The 23560-nt window shown below is 38.2% G+C and overlaps 1 protein-coding gene across 1 annotated transcript in view; it reads left to right on the top strand.

Annotated features, from left to right (window-relative positions):
• The window catches only part of COL12A1 (collagen type XII alpha 1 chain), a 106996-nt gene that overhangs the window by 44498 nt on the left and 38938 nt on the right, over nt 1-23560 (top strand). The window contains exons 20-41 of the mRNA XM_074861888.1: nt 2152-2316; nt 2506-2652; nt 3283-3422; nt 4622-4751; nt 5803-5948; nt 6218-6347; nt 7160-7299; nt 8036-8165; nt 9571-9710; nt 9983-10115; nt 10210-10236; nt 10548-10690; nt 12363-12492; nt 14789-14928; nt 16000-16129; nt 16803-16945; nt 17959-18088; nt 19020-19162; nt 21081-21210; nt 21401-21520; nt 22142-22288; nt 23096-23212. Coding sequence (XP_074717989.1) covers nt 2152-2316; nt 2506-2652; nt 3283-3422; nt 4622-4751; nt 5803-5948; nt 6218-6347; nt 7160-7299; nt 8036-8165; nt 9571-9710; nt 9983-10115; nt 10210-10236; nt 10548-10690; nt 12363-12492; nt 14789-14928; nt 16000-16129; nt 16803-16945; nt 17959-18088; nt 19020-19162; nt 21081-21210; nt 21401-21520; nt 22142-22288; nt 23096-23212 — 2901 coding nt within the window. The remainder of the gene's footprint in view (nt 1-2151; nt 2317-2505; nt 2653-3282; nt 3423-4621; nt 4752-5802; nt 5949-6217; nt 6348-7159; nt 7300-8035; nt 8166-9570; nt 9711-9982; nt 10116-10209; nt 10237-10547; nt 10691-12362; nt 12493-14788; nt 14929-15999; nt 16130-16802; nt 16946-17958; nt 18089-19019; nt 19163-21080; nt 21211-21400; nt 21521-22141; nt 22289-23095; nt 23213-23560) is intronic.

Below are 23560 nucleotides of genomic sequence, written 5' to 3'. Positions count from 1 at the left end.
TGTCACACTGCCAGGGTTTTCCTTAAGCTCCAGTAAAAATAATTCTAGCAGTTGACCCCAGTGTTGTTCAGTGAGCTCAAATTTGTCCACGATGAAAGGGCCTTACAGTTCATTATGTTTGGAAGAGAACAGGCATCTTATAGACATATAAACTCAGTGGAAGTCTGGAGAAATGTGATGGAGGAGAGCTTGGGTGATGAAGAGCTTGGGTTGCTGTTGAACATATGAGGAGAAGAAAAGGCAGTTCCATGTCAGGGTTGGGATGAAGACAGGGTGAGAACCCAGAAGGAAGGCTAGAGGAGATCAGATATGAGGGTGATCACAATTAAAGGTCATCACAATTAAAGAGGAAGTGGTCAGAGACCTGCTACACCACTTAGATGCACACAAGTCTGTGAGACTAGATGGGTTACACCCAAGGGTGCTGAAAGAGTTGGCAGATGTGCTCGCCAAGCCGCTTTCCATGATTTACCTGAAGTCATGGCTAACTGGGGAGGTCCCACTGGACTGGAGGGTAGCAAATGTAACACTCATCTACAAAAGAGGCAGAAAGGAGAATTCAGGAAACTATAGACCTGTCAGTCTGACCTCGGTATCAGTGAAGGTCATGGAGCAGATCATCCTGAGTGCCATTGCAAGTCATATAATGGACAACCGGGGAATCAGGCCTAGTCAGCATGGGTTTATGAAAGGCAGGTCCTGCCTGACAAACCTGATCTCCTTCTATGACAAGATGACCCGACTCTTGGATGAGGGAAAAGCTGTGGATATTGTATACCTGGATTTTTGAAAAGCATTCGACACAGTTCCGCATAGAATTCTCATAGAAAAAGTGGCTGCCCATGGCCTGGATGAGCGAACGGTCTGATGGATCAAGCACTGGCTGGATGGACGGTCCCAAAGAGTGGCGGTCAATGGAGCTAAATCCAGCTGGCGGCCGGTCACAAGTGGTGTTCCTCAGGGCTCGGTGTTGGGACCATTTCTGTTCAACATCTTTATTGATGATCTTGATAAGGACATAGAGTGTATCATCAGTAAGTTTGTAGATGACACCAAGTTAAGCGGGAGTGTCGATCTGCATGAAGATAGGGAGGCACTACAGAGAGACTTGGTTTGGTTGGATCGATGGGCCAACGTTAACACGATGAGCTTCAACAAGGCCAAGTGTCAGGTCCTGCACTCGGGCCACAACAACCCCATGCATTGCTACAGGCTTGGGGAGGTGTGGCTGGAGAGCTGTCTGGAAGAGAAGGATCTGGGGGTTCTAATTGACAAGCAGCTGAACATGAGCAGGCAGTGTGCCCAGGTGGCCAAGAAAGCCAATGGCATCCTGACTTGTATTAGAAATAGTGTGACCAGCAGAAGTAGGGAGGTGATAGTCCCCCTGTACTCTGCACTGGTGAGGCCACACCTTCAGTATTGTGTCCAGTTTTGGGCACCTCAGTACGAGAGAGATATCGAGGTGCTGGAGCGAGTGCAGAGGAGGGCAACAAAGCTGGTGAAGGGCCTGGAGAACAAATCCTATGAGGAGCGATTGAGGGAGCTGGGATTGTTCAGTTTGAGGAAGAGAAGGCTGAGGGGAGACCTCATCACTCTCTACACCTACCTGAAAGGACATTGTAGAGAGGTTGGTGCTGGTCTCTTCTCACAGGTGATCAGTGATAGAACAAGAGGGAATGGCTTTAAACTCCAACAGGGGAGGTTTAGACTGGGCATTAGGAAAAAATTTTTCACAGAAAGAGTGGTCAGACAGTGGAATAGGCTGCCCAGGGAGGTGGTGGAGTCACCATCCCTGGATGTGTTTAAGGGTCATTTAGATGAGATGTTGGGGGATATGGTGTAGGGGAGAACTTTGTAGAGTAGGGCTGATGGTTGGACTCGATGATCCCAAGGGTCTTTTCCAACCTGAATGATTCTGTGATTCTGTGATGCATAAAAGGTAAGAGATTAGAGACTGAGAGGGCTGAAATAGTATTAGTTGCTGATAAATCTCCATGATATGCTATAACTAGATTCCGAGTGCTTCTAGAAGGAAGTAAGTTGTGGAATGATGTCAGAGTGAAATCACTAGGATGAAAAATACTCTTCTTTACAATGACTACTATATGGAAATAGTTTATAGTGATGATTACCTTCTTTGTATCATGCTAGGAATGGCATTGGATTTCATCTTAAAAAACAATTTCAAACAAGATGCAGGCTTAAGGCCCAGAGCTCGCAAAATTGGTGTTCTCATCACTGATGGCAAATCACAGGATGATGTTGTCACCCCTTCAAGACGACTCAGAGATGAGGGAGTGGAACTTTATGCAATTGGTAAGTATTATATGAAGAGGTGTCCTGCCCCAAACCCTCCTGCCCATCTGCTAAATGCACAGAGAAGTGGCCACATACATAAGTACCTAAATGGGTATTCAAAGAATGTGTTTAGGGACTTAACTTCATGGCATTATGTTTCATGGCCATCATTTCTAACAAATCTTGTTTTCATATCTTCTATGTAAGGTATTAAAAATGCAGATGAAAATGAATTGAAGCAGATTGCAACGGATCCAGATGACATCCATGCTTACAATGTTGCAGATTTCTCCTTCCTGGCTAATATTGTTGATGATGTAACCACAAATCTGTGTAACAGTGTGAAAGGTCCAGGTACATCACATTTTCAGTCTAATTCATCCTTTTTCCATTTACGTGCTTGGGCTGCTAGTCCCTTTTTATTACTTATTTGGAATACTGTGTAGCCCTGGGCTGTTTTTTCAGCTGCTGGAGTGAGGAAGTTGTGCAGACCACCTGGACTGCCCTGCAGGGGTTTTTCCTTTCCTTTCAACAATGACTGTGTTATACCTGACACAGCATGACATGACTGGACATGCCTTCTTTTCTCCCAGAGTCAGGAAGTATATTGCTCAGTGTGTCACCTCTTTGCTCACTGTGGCAGGTTCTTTGATGATACTCATCCAATAAGGAAAATTTCACCAGCCCTGCTCTTTTCAAGTATTAATGTCTGACAGCACAAAAGCAAAGCTGTGCATGGAAACCCAATAATGTTAGCTGATGGTTCTCCGGTGAAACACTGGTGCTGAAGGTAGAGTAGAAATTGTGAAGAGCTTGTTTGGTCGTGAGAGTGTGATGGTTATCTATCTCTTCACACAGTTGTTTTAAGAATTGCTGAGGAAACAGAAATACCTAAACTTTTTCTTTCCTAAGCAATTTTTTTCTCTCATATTTTTATTCCTTATAAGATAAATTAATAATTTTTTAATTTGCTTCCACTTGTAGGTGATTTACCACCTCCCTCTAACCTAGTTATTTCGGAAGTGACACCTCGTTCTTTCAGACTGAGATGGAGTCCACCTCCTGAGAGTGTTGATAGATACAGAGTTGAATATTACCCTACCTCTGGAGGTAGCCCTCAACAGGTTAGTACTGTATGTTCATCTCTGACGTTGTCCGTAATAATCTTGGACTTTCACATCACAGTAATGTGATTCTGAAGTTTGTGCTGTGTATGGTATAACAATAAATGAAAAAAGGTTCCCAAAGTCAGGAATATCATGCCTCAGTAAATGATAGATGAAATTACAAAAAGTGGGAGCATAAAGATGACTTTGGTTGTTTTAAAATCATGAATCCAGGAGTAAAATATATTTCTTAAAAACAATTGACTGGTATTTCTAGTAATTCCTTTCTGTTCATATTCCAATGTAATCTATTGGTTTAAACAAATCTGTAGCAGAAATTTTCTGAGCATACTCATGGGTAGGCTCACTGTCCTTTTAGTACATTTTCTTGTTAATAGAAAAAAAAGACAGTGGGTGATGCAGGTTACTAGGTAGTGCTTAGATTAACATTGTATGATGGTACTTTCAACCTGTGCCTAAGTATATCCTTGAAACTTTAATTCACAGGGTCAAACTCATGTTGTGGTTATTCTCTAGACAGAGAGCCAGTAACTGGCAATCCTTGATTCTAAGCAATCTGAATTGCTCATCACTCTCTTCAAACAGACAGAATAGTATTTAGGAGAATGAAGTTAAGCACCTCTGTGTACCTAATGCTGAACTTCCCATCTCTGAATGTGGTTTTTAAATCTTAACTCAGATTTGACTCATGGAGAATTTAATCTTAATAAATCATGACATCAGGATTTGACCTTTGATTAGTGTTGGAGCAGCCATTCCAGGGCACACTGACTTTGCAGCTTGACTGCTTGCTGGCATTTCTGTTCCACAAGATGTTGCGAATGCCATATGCTGTAACCATCTAGATTATCCTGTGTGTTTAAAACTTCCAAAGTAGTAACATATATCTCTGGCACTTCCTTTATCTTGCTGAGTAATATAAAAGTGTAAACCATGGGTGAAAGCAGGATGCACAGTGAGTGCTGCTATATATATCCAGCTCTATTGAAAACAAGTGTCTGTCTGAAGTTTCCATACAGCGTGCTTTGCAAAAATAATGGTATACTGTCAGACAAAATACATAGAAGATTAAGACTTATTTTTAGTTCCATACCATGGATTTCTGAAGAGTTTCACAAGGAATTATTTTTTTCTTAGAGATAAAATTATAAATGCATTTGTTGTACAGTGGTTAACATTGGTTCTCTTTTATGTAGTTTTATGTAAGTAGGATGGAAACAACGACAGTTCTGAAAGATCTGAAACCTGAAACAGAATATGTTGTTAATGTGTTTTCTGTGGTGGAAGATGAAAGCAGTGAACCTCTAATCGGCAGGGAAACAACTTGTAAGTTAGAATGAAACTTGAATAACATGTTAACAGCCTGTTATATGGGGAACTGTCCAGTAGAACTTACAGCACTATGGGCTTTCTTCTTAGAGGAAACAAAATTTTTAATTTGAATGACCAAATTCTGTTGTGTTGCACTGGTTATTCAGATCTTGGCTGAAAAACTTTAGCAACATGAAATTTCATTGTGGTAAAAAATGTTTGTCCCAGCTTCTTTTCAGGCTCATAAAGCATGGCTGTAAAGACTAGAGCAACTGACATGAATTACAAGACAGAGTTTGTAAATTCCTTAAATCTGATCATATACAAATGTGTACTCCTTTATTTTTTATGCTAGATAATTAATTCCTGCTACTAGCAGCCAGAATACTATAGAAATTAATTCTAATTTTATAAGATTAACAAAAAGCCAGTTCAACACAATTACATCACTCCTGTGAGACATAACTTAGCCATTATGTTCCTACTATTAGCTATCTACATGATTGATTTTAGGTATATTTATGCTGAATGCAACATAGGGTGACTTTCCTGCCTCTTTAAATATATTGGATGTTAGGTATTCCTTTCCCTTCTTTGATTGTTTTGAATTAGGCTAGTGTAAACGCTTAAAGTATGTACATGATTTTTATGAAGTCTGTGGTAATTTTTTAAGTTTATTTAATAATTTAAGAGATACAGAAAAAAAGAAAGTAAAAAAATTCCCTTTATAAGTACATATTCCAATCCAGTCATGTTCTGCTTCATATTAGAGCATTTGTGTGAGTTAATGTTGCTTTTTAGAATATTCAAGTGTTCCAGTGCAGACTTGTAAGATAGCTTTAGCTGTGTAGCAAATCTGTAGCACATTCAAAATGTGACAACCATTACCTCATTCTTAAACTAAGCGCCACTTAAAATACCACTACTTGCAGATCACCTTTCTACTTCCTACAATGTACCCCAATACCCATGTGCAATATTGTCAGTGGTACTATCTGTGATGTGGAATATGAAAGGTGAAGAAGGTGAAGGAAATAATTTAATATATATCCCTTTTATTTGGCAGTGCCAGTCTCTTCAGTTAGAAACCTGAATGTGTATGACATTGGATCAACTTCCATGAGAGTGAGATGGGAACCTCTCAATGGAGCTACTGGTTATTTGTTAACATATGAACCTGTGAATGCCACAGTCCCAACCACAGAGAAAGAGGTAAGAGAATCTGACTTCATTTCCTATCCTCTACCAAAAATAAATTAAGAAAACAGGACAGATTTTCTTGATATAATAGTCAAGAGAGACTGGCATGTACTTCCCAAAGTGCAGTGAACTTACTGGGATATTGTATACAATGACATCAGTCAGGAAGCTGTAAATACACTGAATCACAAACAAAATTCCCTTGAAGTTAAATCATTGCTTGCTTTTCTGCCATTGCTTTCTTCAGTTTTTAAACATGGTGTGTTATTTTTCATGTGCAGATGCGTGTTGGACCATCAGTGAATGAGGTTCAGCTGGTAGATCTCATCCCCAATACTGAGTACACTTTAACAGCTTACGTATTGTTTGGCGATATCACTAGTGACCCACTCACCACTCAGGAAGTGACATGTATGGACATCTTGATTTTTGCTTTGTCGTTACTGCTTCAGCAACACTTAACTTTCTTTTTATTTCATACAACAGTTTTTATATATTTAGTTTTGTTTGGAAGACCATTTTTTCCATGTTTTATGCATTTTCTAACACTCATACATTTCCAAAAAATCTTAAAGGCAATTTCAATGAAAAGGGACCAACTATTAAAAGAGGAGCAAAAGGGTTTTTTCCTTGAATTAGTGGAGTTGGCTTATAGTGTTATAGTGTCGAGGTTATAGTGTTTTTAAAAGGTCTCAATTTTGCTTGCATTAACTTAGAAACCTTGTTTCTGAATTCAGACATTCTCTTAAGTATAACAAATGCCAAGGAAACATGCCATACCAAAAAAAAAAAAAAAGATCTAAACATGTCTTCCTTTCTTAAACCGTTTGTTAAACATCTTTGCTTAAACATTTCCTACTGACAGAGGCATGGGCTAGATGCATGCAGTAGGGTTATTTTTATGTTCTTAAAAAATGTTAAACCCTTAACTGTACATGAAAAATGACTGTTGTCACCAGAAGTTATGATCTTAAGCACTGATACTTCTAAAAGCATTGTGCTCATGATTTACAAAGTGAAGCTACTGTAGTTTATAGCTATTTTGCTCATTGCTGGGACAGTAAGCTCTTAAGCTGTCTCATCTAATGGCCAGAGCAATGAACTTCCCAGAAAGTTATTACCTTTGTTTCAATTAAATGCATGAAAAGAATTTATTTCCTTCTGTGAGAGACCTATACCTCTGCCATGAATAGCATTTTCACTTACTACTGTTGTTTTTACAGTGCCTTTGCCTGGACCTAGAGGCTTAACAATTCAGGATGTTACTCACAGCAGCATGAATGTCCTTTGGGATCCTGCCCCAGGGAAAGTTCGAAAATACATCCTAAGATACAAAATAGCTGATGAAGCTGATGTAAAGGAGGTAAATGACAGGAACATTTTGAAAGTATGAGAAGACAGTTTTATTTTGAGGAGTTAGGTTACTAGAATAATAGTAAAAGTAACATTATAATCCACCATGAGAATAAAGAACAACAGTTCATGGTGATTGCAGTCAGGAAAGGGTACTGATTTCTTGGAAACCAAATAAGGATGAGATTTCTTTGTGTACTCCTCTCTTCCTGCTCCTCCAGAGAGGAGAAATCCTTAAACTGAGCAGAGAATTTTCCTGTGCTTTGATAAATAGCCATTTCTACTTTCTGCCTAAATGTTATCTTGCCAAGCTCTAAGAACAGTTTGCAATGAGGAAGAAAGGATTGTGTATGTTAGCCCCTTTACCCACTGTCAGAACATGTGTGAGCATTGTTAGAGATGTCTGAGTTATGTGCAAGCTTTCCATAATTGCACTGCTAGGCGTGAATCAGCTCTTGGAGGATTAAATGAGTTTTTGTAAGGGAATGATAATTTTCTGGAGATGTGGTCTGCATGCTCATTTCCAAAAGAATGAAGCAGTGAAAGATCCACAAGTAGTACTAGTATCTGAGACAATATGCTTTGCAAGGGAGTTAGTAGATATTCAGGTGTAAATTTAGGGGTAAATGACAAAATTTAGCGTGGAATACTTTTCTGGTTTTTAGTACAGGAATTTCTGTGATTTAATCAAATGCAGTCAGAAATAGAGCAATTTACAGTTATTAAGTCACTATTTTTATTCTTAGGTGGAAATCGATAGACTCAAAACCAGCACTACTCTCTCTGACCTTTCCTCCCAAACACTGTATAATATAAAAGTTGTTGCTGTATATGATGAAGGGGAATCCCTACCGATAAATGCAGAAGCTGTCACTCGTAAGTTTTCCTAATAACCCTTCTTGTGGTTATTTTTGCCTTATATTCTGTTTAAGTTGTGTGTGTTGCAACATATTACTGAGGTTAGGTGGAACTGTAATTTAATTTATCTGAGAAATATTTTACTTGCATTTTTAGCATTATTGGCAATATAATAATCCCTGGGAATCTTAGATGAGTTTGGTGTCTTACTGCAATAAACACTGAGCCTGAAGTTTGCAGAGAGTTGACAGACCAGCAGCTGAAGCAAAGTTATTTGTGTTTAGAGGCTGAAGGAGGAGCGTAGGGGTAGAATTAGTAAGAACTTATGAGGGCAGAGGAAAGGTTTAGCAAGTCTATGCAAGAATCTAGGAAAGTGAGTAGGAAGCTGGGGCATATGCTAGAGGATTAGAGAGACATGATCTTGCTTCTGATCCAAGAGAGTTTTTGTACCATGGAATGCTAAACCAGTCTGTACTTTCAGAGAATCATAAAGGCAGCATTTGGGTAATCTCAACAAATAGAGGCAAGGAAATGGTGTTGCACAAACAGTAAGAGCCAATCTCCATACAAGAGAGGTGACAGACTGAAAGAAGAAGTCTGGTATCAGGGAAGCCCTCATCCTGATATAGGCTTATGATTTAAGAAAACAGCTAACCAGAAGAGCTAGAATAGAAATGAGCAATGTTACCTTATCACTGCCCCTCACCCTCTGTGAAAAAAAAGAGAACAAACATGCACATGCTCTCTCTCATGTTTTCTTCTGAATTTTTAATTTTGTAGCCTTATGTATTTAAAAATGTTTGTGAGATTTTTTGCTTGCTTTTGTGCTAGCCTTTCTTCTATAGCTGTGGTTTTGTGTGAATGTGTGTGTAACAAAAAAGGGAAAAGCTCTTCCAAATAAGTTATTTTTAGTTTAATTCTCTGGTTTTACCTAGTTACTCATTTCTCCCCAGTGGCTGTAATATTTTGCCTCCTTAACCTACAGTTAACCTCTGTGAATTCTTTCTAAATAAGTGGTGTAATTCAGTCATGATTTATTTGGCTTATGTAATGAATTTTAAGATCTGGGAGAAACTCATGCAGGAGCTTGACCTTTGTGTGTGGGAGCTGATAATCAGTCCTAATTCCAAAATGTAAGAGCTAGGACTTAAGCTGTTATGAGTAAGCATGTCAGTTGTGACATCTTCTGAGGTCAATAGAGCTATATCTGTTTTACCTGGTGATGTGACCTTGTGAAGGACAATTTGCTTAGTGTAGGTGGACTGGGTTATACTACAGCATTTTACTGTAGTTGTTAGAAGCATGGTAACTGAGAGATGAATCTTCTACATAATCTAAATTCTTTGTCTGAGTAATTCCTTGGTTTAACTGTATTTATTTTGTAGTTACATTCTGTGGAATACTTTTCCTTTTCTCATAATAGAGCCTGTGCCAGCACCAGCCAATCTCAGAATCACAGATGTAACCACGAATAGTTTTAGAGGAACTTGGGATCATGGGGCTCCAGATGTATCTCTATATAGAATAACCTGGGGACCCTACGGAAGATCAGAAAAACAGGAGGTAAGAATAAATAGTCACCATAAGATTTTGTGGGCAGTTTCTCAGAGGGCGTATTTTTAAAATCAGAAATGTCATTAATAAATGACGTATAACTTGCAAGCCCTCCTGTTGTGGTCAATGGAAATTCAGTGAGAAGGTGCAGAACACATAGTTACAGCCACTTGTAGTGATGTTACTGTGTAAAAAGTTACTCAGTTATACCCCACTCTCTGTTTGTTTGTTTTGTTTTTATTTATTTACTTTTTTTTTTTTTTTTTAAATTTCTCCACAAGACTATCTTAAATGGGGATGAGAATAGCGTGGTCTTTGAAAATTTGAATCCAGATACATTATATGATATCTCAGTTACTGCCATCTATCCTGATGAATCAGAAAGTGATGACCTCATTGGCAGTGAACGAACATGTAAGTAAATAATCTGTGTGTTGTTATTCATAGTTAGTAAACCAGGAGGCATACACATACAAGAATTCTGAAAACTTTTTCTACTTTTTTCTAGTACCCTTGGTACCTATCACCACACAAGGTAAGAATCTGAATTTCCAGGTATGGTATTATTAAGGAAAACTCAGAGCTATCTTATTCTAAACTGTGAGGAATGTTGACATTAAAAAGTTGAGATCATTTAATAAATATTATTCTGTATTTGGTAGAATACTAAACACTAGATTACAACATGTTTATTATTTTACAAACATTACAGTTTATGTTATCTTGTACTTAATATATTCTGCTCTTAGTCAGGCATTTCTACAGCCCTAAAAGTATGAATGAAGTGTTTGTCCCTGCTTTTTGATTGAATTACATACTTATTCTTTCCTTTATTACATTTCTCAGCCCCCAAGAGTGGCCCACGAAACCTTCAGGTGTACAATGCAACTTCACACAGTTTGACTGTGAAGTGGGATCCTGCCAGTGGTCGAGTGCAGAGATACAGGATCATTTACCAGCCTATCAGTGGGGATGGCCCTGAACAGTCGGTAACTAATTTTGAAGTGTTATAGTTATTCAACCCTAAGTGATAGCTCTGCAACATAATCTATTAGAATTCAACTCATAGCAGCATATATTTGAATCACCTTTTAGGTGAAGATTTATATTTATAGTGAATAAGTATATATATTCCCAGCTTTTTTTTTCTTCCCTTTCAAATCCAAGATAGAATGCCCTTTATGGAGCAAAAATAAGTTTGGATACAACCTGTTTTCTTGAAAATCACATAATCTATAGATTTAACTAGAATAAATTTAAAATGTGTTGAGGAACAATTCAATCAGCATGTGAGACTACAAGTCACAGATATATAGTTATCACAGCAATCAGTAATATGAACTACTACGACTACTTCCATAGTCCAGAGTTTTCCATTGTTTTCATGATGTGGTTCATGTGCTAGCAGGAGGACTTTGCTGTGGAACATACCGTGGACAGTTAAGACTGTCTCTTACCACACTAAGGACAGAATAACCGCCCAGAAGCGGCAGCTGCAAAAACAAATCCATGCAAAACATATGCTAGAGAAGTGTTTAAGGTATTTTAGTGTCTTTTAATATGACTGAGCAGCTGTAACGATAAGTAGGGCCAGTACCATATGATCAGGCAGCTTTCCCTGCGTACACAAGAGCTGTGTTGACTACTGTGTTGACTACGCCACACAGCCTGGGAATGGTGATTCAGTCAGCCTGTTTATCAGAAATGTGTGCTACTTAAAAATGCCCTATTCTGCAATGGGAGGCTGTTGTGGTTACTGACAAGTGACTCAGAGGAACAGTCTCATCTGAGAACCACACTCATTTAGCTTGTTCCTGTAATCAGAGATCGTACATATTCAGAAGCCTGTCTAGGAATGCTTACTTTAGAATCAGTTGGATACTTGTGCACCCATTTTTACTCTCTTCTGAACAACATGCATTTGAGTTGAGGTAATTGAATTGTTAAGGTAATAAATTATTGAGGTAATTGAAAGCTCACGATTCAGAAATTAATCTTTTTACAAGGATCTAACTATTCTCAGTGCACTGTAAATCTTTTGGATTGGAAACTATGATCATGGGATTAGATATAAAAGAAAAGTTGAAATGAAATATGTATAATAATTTTAGACTCTTAACAAAGATGTTTTAGAAGCTGAAGTATCACGCTGTAAAATTTTTGAAATCAAGGAGAGACAATGTTGATATTGTATCAAATGTACATGAGAGATCTACAGTGTTGTAATTTATTCCATGCTTGCATTCTACCTGAGAGTGGAGCATAAAGACCGCAATTTGAAGTCTGTCAAAATGAATAAAAGACTCTCATTGATTTAAATATGATATAGTCAGAGGCAATATAGAGAAACAGCTCTGTGCTGGCACAGAACTGGCAGTTGATATATAGTTGTATAGATATATGCAAGTTTGGAGGTCTTACAGAATACTGGCTTTGTGTCACTGGACTCTGTTTAAACTTGTTAAGATGAATATATGCTAAATATTATTATTGCTCACCATCTACTGTCAGTGTCAGTCACAAGAGCATTGCAGCATATGATATAGCATAGCGTTTTCACTCTGCACTCTGCATCAAATGCTTACATTCTTCACTGTAACAGTAAGCATAAAAAGGGCAGCATAAAATGGATTTTAATCTTTTTCTTTTGTTTTACTGCAGGCTATGGTTGGAGGGAGGCAGAACAGTGTGGTGATACAGAAGCTGCAGCCTGACACACCATATGCTATTACTGTGTCATCAATGTATGCAGATGGTGAAGGGGGACGAATGACAGGACGAGGCAGAACCAGTAAGTAACTTCTTGAGATCCTCTTATTAGGTGCGAAACAATATTGTTGTATTACTTTTCAAATCAGCTGAGAAAAATTTATTGTGGTGAAAATCATCCCATGTGTATTTGCCATTTATCCTTTGATGGGTTTCAAGTATCTAAAGTAAGAAGGCCTGTCAGTCTACTGGCTGTAGAGAAAGCCTGGACCACTACCTTAGACTGGATGCCCAGCTTTTAAGTCTGAGAGAAAGCCTAATGCTACTATGGAACTTCTTCCTCATTTTAATCTGTTTAATTGTCTTATGACACAATTTAGTAAACACCTTAAAGCATCTGAAGGCATGTGACTCTTGTATGTGTGCTGTTAAGTATAAGTTTATTATTTTCCTGTCAGCACCTTCAGTTCAGAGGCTGACCTTTGCATTGTGCACTTTGAGACTCTACCATTTTATGTTGATAGTATTGTTTTGATCCTGCTATAGAAAGAGCTGAGTGATATGCTACCAGAGGCACTTCAGGCATAAAAAACAAATAGCTATTTTAAATTAATTAATTATTTGACTAGAAATTTATTAATTTATTTGTATTTAGTTTTCTTTTGAGCCTGCAGTGGAAAGTCAGACATAGCAATGTGTTTGGTGAGGAATGAAGTAAACAATCCTAATGAACTCACCATATAATTCTAAAATAGTGTCCAGAAAGAAATTTTTCTTTCTATATGACACCCATATATAAGAAGGGTCGGAAGGATGATCTGGGAAATTACAGGCCTGTCAGCTTGACTTGGAGCCCGGGAAGCTGATGGAGCAGCTCATCCTGAGTACCATCATACAACACGTGTGGAACAACCAGATGATCAGGCCCAGTCAGCATGGGTTTATGAAAGGCAGGTCCTGCTTGACAAACCTGATCTCCTTCTACAACAGGGTGACCTGCTTATTGGATGAGGGAAAGGCTGTAGATGTTGTCTACCTTGACTTTAGTAAGGCCTTTGACACCGTTTCCCACAGCATTCTCCTGGCAAAACTGGCTGCTCGTGGCTTGGATGGGCACATGCTTTGCTGGGTAAAAAACTGTCTGGATGGCCGGGCCCAAAGAGTTGTGGTGAATGGAGTTAAATCCAGTTGGCAGCCGATCATGAATGGTGTCCCCCAGGGCTCAGTTTTGGGGCCACTCCTGTTTAACATCTTTATTGATGATCTTGACAAGGGGATCGAGTGCACCCTCAGTAAGTTTGCAGATAACACCAGGTTGGGTGGGAGTGTTGATCTACTCGAGGGTAGGGAGGCTCTGCAGAGAGATCTGGACAGGCTGGAGCGATGGGCTAAGGCCAACTGGATGAGTTTCAATAAGGCCAAATGCTGGGTTCTGCACTTTGGCCACAACAACCCCCAGCAGCGCTACAGGCTTGGGGAGGAGTGGCTGGAGAGCTGCCAGTCAGAGAGGGACCTGGGGGGTGTTGATTGACAGCCGGCTGAACATGAGCCAGCAGTGTGCCCAGGTGGCCAAGAAGGCCAATGGCATCCTGGCTTGTATCAGAAATAGCGTGGCCAGCAGGGACAGGGAAGTGATCTTACCCCTGTACTCGGCACTGGTGAGGCCGCACCTCGATTCCTGTGTTCAGTTTTGGGCCCCTCAGTACAAAAAGGACATTGAATTACTCAAGCGTGTCCAGAGAAGGGCAACGAAGCTGGTGAAGGGTCTGGAGCACATGTCGTACGAGGAGCGGCTGAGGGAACTGGGGTTGTTTAGTCTGGAGAAGAGGAGGCTGAGGGGAGACCTCATCGCCCTCTACAGCTACCTGAAAGGAGGTTGCAGAGAGCTGGGGATGAGTCTCTTTAACCAAGTAATAAGCGATAAGACAAGAGGTAATGGCCTCAAGTTTCACCAGGGAAGGTTTTGACTGGATATTAGGAAGCATTTCTTTACAGAACGGGTTGTTAGGTGTTGGAATGGGCTGCCCAGGGAGGTGGTGGAGTCCCCATTCCTGGAGGTGTTTAAGAGTAGAGTCAACATAGCACTTAGGGATATGGTGTAGTTGGGAACTGTCAGTGTTAGGTTAATGGTTGGACTAGATGATCTTCAAGGTCTTTTCCAACCTTGATGATTCTGTGATTTTGTGATATATTTAGCATTCCTTAAGCTGTTGGATGAGGCTGATATATTCTGGTTAATGAAGACAAATAACATTTAACATGAACTATTAAACCTGTTGTTTTTTAAATTTCCTAATGATACATTACATAGGCCTGATCGACAGCACAGGTGAGAGAATGTGATTCTGGATTTCTGACAGCTCGTTGATCTGTTTCAGAACCTCTCACTACTGTGAAGAACTTGCTAGTTTATGACCCAACCACTAGTACTCTGAATATTCGATGGGATCATGCAGAAGGAAGTCCTCGCCAGTATAAAGTGTTTTATGGACCTACAGCTGGAGGTGCAGAAGAAATGGTAAATCTTGTGTGTGGATCTCACTAACTGTATCAGATAAATTGCAGCTCATGGTGCTAGTGAGAGAAGTACTGCTGAGTGAAGTGAGTTGTTTGACTAGTCACTGGCTTTTTTTCTGTTCATAGCTACCCTGGAGAAAATGCAGAGCCCCTTCATGAAAGTCAGTTACTCCCATATGTATTACAGATGTTTTATTTTATGTAGTAGACCTTCAGTGATTAGTTCTTAGCACAGGGATTTAATACCACACACAGTTTTTTGCTTGTTTATTCTTAGGGAAGTGTGTGTGAATGTAAAGCTGACTTCAGGGTGTACAAAAGCCTATAAAGTCAGCAGACCTCATTTCTACCCATTTTTACTGCTAAGAAATGTGACTGTATGCAGTCAGCCGGGATGATATTTGTGAAAGCAGAAAAATTTACGTAGGTGTTTTATTCTAATCTCCTAAAATATTTAATTGCTAAAGAGCTAAAACAATCTTGCAAATGGGAACCCTTGTTGCAGACTGGAAAAATATTCTTTCCTACTTGTGTTTCTTTTTCCACATCTGTGCAATTTGATGTGCCTGTGAAATGAGGAGTACATGAATTGCCACTATTTCAATAGAATCTAGAGAGCTACTGATGATAAATATTCTTAAATGCTGTGGAGTTTTACCTTCTAACATGAGCTGCTCATTACTTCTTGTCATTAGCATGTTGTAGGGTTATGTAATGTTTATTTTTTTGATTTAGAAAGTGTCCTTTTAATGCCTCTGAGCTGCTAAATAGTATTCATTAAAGAGATCACTGCAGATTCTGTTAATGTTATTAGTAGAACAGGATCTGGACCCAAAAATGAATATAGATGTAAGGGATAGTATAGGAGAGCATAGGACTTAACAACCATTTTTTTTAAGTCCAAGACAGAACCTTCTTGAAAGAAAATTCCAGAAGATACCATGAACCCTGTTACTTTGAGCTTCACCTTTTGTAACGTTTTTTGTAAAGTTTTAAAGGAGTGAGACCCAAAAAAGCTTAAACTTTTTGCATATTTATGTATATGTCATGACCCTACTTTTTAAATTTGTAGACCACAGTACCAGGAAACACAAACTATGTCATCCTGAGGACTCTTGAACCCAACACACCTTACACTGTTACTGTGGTTCCAGTTTTCCCAGAGGGGGATGGTGGACGTGTTTCTGACACTGGAAGAACTTGTGAGTAAAATAGTCCTTTTCAAGAAAATGTGTGAGTAGCTCACACCATTAGAAACTGATTTTACATCAAATGTGGAATTTTATTTTCCCGAAAGCTAAAACATAAGTGTAAGAAACTCTGCTTCCCTGCTCTGTAACAGTCCATTTTCTTTGCTTATTTGGGTGGAGGTTTTCAGTCCACTTATGTCAGGCAAGCTCAGCTCTTATGTTGTACAGCAAACCTACTGTTTACTTCCACACAATAGTAAAATTTTAGTTGTAGTGCCAGTAGCAATACTGGCGAACAAATGTCAAATATTGGTTAAGCCATGCTAATGTCCATACCATGTACTTAAAATTTTCCTGGGAGTTTGAGCTCCTAATGTCAGCATGAACTAAAATGTGTAGTTTGTGGCTACTTTCCATACCTGTCTGATCAACAATAGGGTAACAAAGTGTTATGGTGATACCTTCATTTTGCAGTATAACATATGTACTGCTGTCTGGCAGGGATGTTTGTAAAGACTAATCATCAAGATTCTTAAATTTGTAGATTTTGGGGTAACAAAGGTAATGTGATTATCTTGGGCTGATGCGCTTTTCAGCTTCCTTTGAGCACAGTTGTAAATTCAACTAGAACTAGAACTTACGTAAGCAACTTTATAAAACTAAATTTAAATTATCCTTGATCTAGTGGAGAGAGGAACGCCAAGAAACATTCAGGTTTACAATCCCACGCCAAACAGCATGAACGTCCGATGGGAACCTGCTCCAGGTCCAGTACAGCAATATAGAATTAATTACTCTCCACTGTCCGGCCCAAGGCCATCAGAATCTGTAAGTAATTTAGTTTTTATACTATTACTTAAAAGTGTGTGGAGGATATTGCTTCCTTCAATGAGTGTAGAACACTAATAATAAACTCACGCCAACTGTCTGCCCAGGAGTGTCCCTGCTGAAAACACTGTGACTACAGGAGTTTAGTCCATTGTAAATAAATGCTTCATTTGGTGAAATAAAAGAAATAAGAAATAAGTCTTTTTCATTTAAAACTGAGTATTGAGGATTATCCTTTATCATATTTCAGGTAAAGGTGAGTTAGAATAAAACCTTTTTTTCTTTTTTTTTTTTTAAGAAGAGAAAAGGAATCTACAAATTGTTATTAGGAAATGTTTAATTATGAAACCGGATGCCCAGTTTATGTGATTTTTACCACCAAGCTGTCTGTTTACCCCAAATCATTAATGTTTAAGTAGGTCTTGGTGAGCAGTGAAGTCTGGATATGAGTAAGAATTTTCCCTCCAGATGCGAAGTAAGAGTTATTGGATTTGTGTAGAAATAGGTGCAGTTTTAGAGTGAAGACTGTGAATGTACTCACACAAAATGTACATCTACAAATGAATATGGTTTTATGTAAGGAAGTGTAAGAATTGTTAATGAATCATTTGCATCTGCTTAGTGAAACTGCGTATTACTTCACACATAAGTGGGGACCTGTCTATTAGTACCTGTTAGAAAATGTCCTTTATATGTCAGTAAACCATGACAGAATTTACTCTTTTGGTTTCTGTTCCTGAATGTTCTTTTTTTCTGAACTATTTTAATGTACAATGTAAAAAATAACAATTCCATCTGCAGAATGAGAGCTCCTTATATATTTGTCATTTTTTTTGCACCTTCTTTTGATTTTTTAATTAATATTATTTTGTTATTTTAAACTTATTTTACTGGAAAATGTGCAGCATGGTCATGTTCCCAAGTTTTCTGTATTTCATTCAAATTGTTCATTCTAACAAGGCATGGTATAAACTAAAGCTTTTTTTATATAGGTGTCTTTTGTTTGGTTTTAGATTGTGGTACCAGGCAACACTCGTGATGTGATGCTGGAGCGCTTGACTCCTGACACTGCTTACTCAATAAATGTTATAGCTCTGTACGCAGATGGAGAAGGAAATCCAAGCCAAGCACAGGGAAGAACATGTAAGAGGCAGTCAGTACTTGCTTTGTGAAATCTGTGTCAAAATTGGTGTATGAGGAATTTATACAATTGGTTACAGTCACAAATAGTGTAAGCTATTCAATGCAATTCTCATATAAATGAATCTGAGTTATGGCTGAAGCAATTATAGGCCTCCATGGAAGGGAGCTTTTCTTATGTTGTCTGGCAGTTGTGGTACATGCATGACCATCAATGTAATTTTCACTTGTGAAATAAGCTCAGTTTGAATATTTAAGAGTTTAAAAGCTGTTCTTTAGAATGTGATTACAGATGAATAGCAATTTGTCTTTTGGGGAAAAGATAAGATAGGTAGAATTTGCTGTCAACAGAAAAAAATGTGCTTCGTGTTCTGTGTCTTACGTGATAATTGTATATGTCAGCCTCCCCAGGTGTGTTTGTTTTTTGCTGGAGATGCCTAAACACCAAAACCTCCTTGTTACAACTTAGTTTGTGGCATCTTCATTGGCTTATGTTTGGTTTCTTTAAAATTCATTCTAGAAATAACATGTAAAGAAACTGTCTGTGGCAATAAAAGGTCACCTCTCTTTTGCTGCTTCTATGCTTTCTCTGTTAAATCCACATATTCATCTAAAACTTGCAGACATGACAGGCTATAGTTATACTTGTCTGCAAGAGTCTGACAAGCAGAATGTATGTAGGTGCTCACTCTGCCCATCCCCCTGATGTTTTCTCCCTTCCATACTGCTCTGGTTCCTCCATTTAAGGCCCTATTTCTATTTCAGACCTCAGGCACTGCTATATTACCATTGACTAAATCTACCTGTATATGTTTATTCAGGGTTTCAGGGAGGGCCCTTAGCTTTGGCTTCAGGGCAGCATTTAAATCAGTGAGAGCACCACCAAACTGGAAGAATCATGCACCGTGCAACCTTCTGTATTTTCTTTCTTTAGTGCCTCGCAGCGGTCCGAGGAATGTGAGAGTGTTCGATGAGACCACAAACAGCCTTTCTGTACAATGGGACCATGCTGATGGGCCAGTCCAGCAATACAGAATCATTTATTCACCCACTGTGGGAGACCCTATTGATGAATATGTAAGTTCTGTAATTCCTTAGTAAGCATTGAGATGTTCTCAGTTGATTCTTTAGGCTACAGAAAAACAAAGATGCCTGTTCTACATGCAGTACACTTTGCATGCTGTATGGGTTCTTTGGTCATTGTTGTCAATGCTGAGAAGCCATGGTTTGTATGAAACAGGGTAGTTTTTTGCGTTTTTTTGTTTGGTTTGTTTTTTTTTTTTTTTCCCCAAAGTTACAGAAGATATAAAGTTTAATGAACCAACTTGTGTGTAAAATAATGTTAAATATGTGAGTCACACATTAATCAGATTCTGAGCAGAACCTGCTTTCTGACTGTCGTGGTTTCAGCTGGGATAAAGTTAATTTTCTTCTTAGTAGCTGGTACAGTGCTGTGTTTTGGACTCAGTGTGAGAATAACGTTGATAACACACTGATGTGCGTCACCTGTTTTTTCTTTGGTTTTATTTATATATTTTTGTTGTATTAATTTTCATTAAAATTGTGATTATTATTAATGCCATTATTATATTTTATGTTTTATATTTATATTTTATTTTAGTTATTAAACTGGTTTTATCTCAACCCGTGAGTTTTACTTTTTTTTAAATTTTCCTCCCCACCCCACCGGGAGGGGGGAGGAGTGAGTGAGTAGCTGCATGATGCTTAGTTGCTGGCTGGGGTTAAACCATGACACTGACATTTATGTCAAACATTGTGCTACAGTGAATAGCCATTTGTTACTTCATACTCTATTCATTATGAAGTCAGTGTGCTAAGATACAGAATAAACATAAGTCTGCATTTTATAAATTGAAGAGAGTTGGCAAAGTTTAATAAGAAAGCAATGGTAACTTTGATTCAGCATCTAACTTGCTTTTGTAAGGTTCAGTATGAATTGTAAGTGTTTGTGTTTAATTTCCTGCAGTCTAATGATAGCACAAGTTAATCTGAAACTTATAAAATTCTCTGAGTTTTTATAGCAAAGCCAAACTCAGATCCTATAGAGGTCAATGGAAGAATTCCTGCTGACTGCCACCAGCCAAAATGTAACATGTATAAAGCACTGTTTAAGTGCTATTACTGCTCATATATTATTGTATAGGGCATGCTGAAAATTCAGTGGTTGAAGATTCCCTACTGGGCCTGTTAATCAGGACACACATCTTTGTAGAAAATATTGGACATTTCATAAAAATAACAAGTCTCAAACAACTGAAAATTTTTATCAAGTAATAATGGGAAATGTTGACTGGGACATGTTTTTGAGATAGATACCTCAAGTTACTTTCCATAGTTTCAGTGCTTTATGGCCATTTTACAGAGCAGTGTCACTTTTTGGATTATACCTACCTTTTCATTAGAAGGGAGCAATAGTGCATGGCTGCACCAGAAAGTAGAGAAGGTTGAGGGATGCATAAACAGCCATGTTTTTATGTATCAAAATATTTAGAACTTCTTTCTCAGACTAACTGTTGTTTCTGCTGAGAAAATGATATCCTAAGATGAGGATAATGAAAAGGTAGAAATGAAACTGATGAGTAGCATGAATAACTGACTTCTGTCCCCATTTTAGGAGCTTTGTCCTCTCTTCTTCTGTCTCCAAACATATCATCATGACTTTTTGTTTTCTATGAGGGAACAGTACTGAAATCTTGGTGAGGAACTGCAGCATTTCAGTCTGATGTGAGGGTAGGGACTGAAGAGTCTATTTGATTTATCTTTTTGTGCTGACCACAGTGTTTCATAACTTAAAATAGCAAATGCTAATAATTGTTTATAGGCTATAACCCTTAAGATATCCTGAATTACTTTATCTACAGTAGACTTAAAAAAAGTGCACCAAGCGTCAAACCAAATTTTTAGTTCTAGTTACTGTTATTATTGACCAGTGACAGGACTGTGAGTTTATCTACCTGTTTCTTTTGTGTTGTAGACAACAGTTCCTGGCATAAGAAATAATGTGATACTACAACCACTGCAATCAGATACGCCATATAAAATTACTGTTGTGGCTGTGTACGAAGATGGAGATGGTGGACAACTGACTGGAAATGGCAGAACTGGTAATTAGTTTTAATATTGTATATTCTTTTTTAAATTTCAGACACATATTCCTTGAGCACTCCAACATTGTTAAGGTTTCATTGTGTTAATTATGTCTTTGACATGACTTACCTGACAGAGTTGCAATGCAAGTTTCTAGAGGTCGAAAAACAGTCACTAGTCTAATTAGTGTTTTTTCTTTCTTTTTAGTTGGCCTGCTTCCTCCTCAAAATATGTATATAACTGATGAGTGGTATACACGATTCAGAGTTTCCTGGGATCCTTCACCATCCCCTGTTCTTGGCTATAAAATTGTATACAAACCTGTGGGTAAGAAAACCTGTTCATTCTGAGTATACCACTTTCAGAATAGTGAGTGGCTAATGAGAGATCATGAAATGTTTGTGTTAAAGGATTTGTTTATTTCCTTTGTTTACTGATTTTGATGGAAGCTTAAGTCTTATTATCAGTATTTTATAAGAAGCACAAACTATCGAAAACAGTGTTTCATACATTCAATTATGGAGATTGAATTGTATAGTTAAAATTGAATACAATGACTAGATAAAGTCCTGGACTAGACTTGGTTTTCCTCTATGTATACCTTTTGTCCTTCTGATGATATGAACTGGTGTATGTGAGATGAATATTGGACAGGTATTTAGGTACTAATGTCCTGCAGAATTTTGTTTTATGTGACAGTGAAATAATATACATACCGTTCTATAAGTTAAAATAAACACAAGCATTGCACAATAGCTTGTAAAGCTATGTGTATGTTCTGTTTGCAACAGTCTAATCTACTAAAATTTAAGAAATTATGATGTTTGTTTTAGAAAAAATGAGATTAACACTTAATGACATGTAAAAGATGGTGGATAGTTTTGTAGCTCACCTAAGCATGAATCTTTCTCTCTGTCTGTGCTTCCTTAATGCTTCCTTTAATTCAAGGTTCAAATGAGCCCATGGAGGTTTTTGTGGGAGAAGTGACTTCCTACACCTTGCATAATCTGTCTCCCAGTACTACTTATGATGTGAATGTTTATGCCCAGTATGATTCTGGAATGAGCATACCTTTGACAGATCAAGGCACTACACGTAAGTCAAAATAGTTTTGTTGTAGTCATGCTAGATATGTATGCTGATCTTAGATAACATTGATAAAGAGAGGTTTTTTAAGGCTGGTTGTTAGAAAGTCTGAATATCCTCTCATGGAGAATACTTATCATCTGTCCATGATGTAGATCTCAAAAACACTAAGCTTGGGAACAGTAATAGAAATATAGTTTTAAGTAATGATTTGATGATATAAAATCTTCTAGTGTGCTTCCTAAAATTTTATTCAGCTATTGTGGGCGTCAATCTTTAACTGTTCCCAGGGTACTACAGAATCTAGCCATGCTAAACAGGTCTAGGCTTTTCGCTGCTCTGCTTTTATCTCACAGGGATGCCCGGTGATTGAAACTTCAGCTTTTCAGAAGCAGATGATTTTGTTGATGGTCTCAGCTAATAAACTTCTCAAAATGTCTTCAGTTAAGATGAATCAAGCATCCTGAGTTTTGTTGACTCAGTACATTCTTTTCATACTGACATACATATGAGTCAGATTCCAATTTTTGGAACCTTCTTACTTTATAAAGACCTCACTTCATGTAAAAACTCATAAAATGGGCTGTTACCCAATATGGGAAGGGTACCAGACTTTGGCCCTTTCTAAATAGCTAGGCTGGGATCCCTAAGGCATAACAGAAAATGAAGGAATTTGACTAGAACTGCTCTTTCCTTCTGTGAACACTGTAAAAAATCAAGTTCTGGACCAGCACTGCTAATATGATTTTCATTTTGATGTGCTTCATCGATTACATACTATTTTCTAGAGAACAATTTGTCTCTCTCTGTTCACAGTATATTTGAATGTCACTGACCTAACAAGTTACAAAGTGGGTTGGGATACTTTCTGTATCCGATGGTCACCTCATCGATCAGCAACTTCCTACAGACTGAAGCTAAACCCAGCTGATGGTAAGTGCATTTTATTTTTTGCATTTTCTGGAAACATAATTGTCTTATTTCAGTGACAGCACCGCTTAACTGGGCTGGTGGCAAACACCCACCAGTAGCCATGATACATCTGGTTGAGCTTTAAAGCTCTGAACATAACCTGTTTTTCTAGAGTGGTGAAAAAGCTGCGAAGATGGAGTGATGCTTTTTGTCAAGTTAACTTTCATTAGTGGGAATCTGCTAGTTACCTGGGTTTCACATGTACACTGCAATGTTACTCTTCAGTATACTCCAGGGAGCATAATCACCACATAATCTTGTTCTAGAAAGGCTTTTATGGGACAAGAATAAGACTGCTGTCCCATCCAC

The sequence above is a fragment of the Strix uralensis genome, chromosome 3 (assembly GCF_047716275.1).
Source record: "Strix uralensis isolate ZFMK-TIS-50842 chromosome 3, bStrUra1, whole genome shotgun sequence".
NCBI lineage: Eukaryota > Metazoa > Chordata > Aves > Strigiformes > Strigidae > Strix > Strix uralensis.
This window is presented reverse-complemented; position numbering and strand designations above follow the sequence as displayed.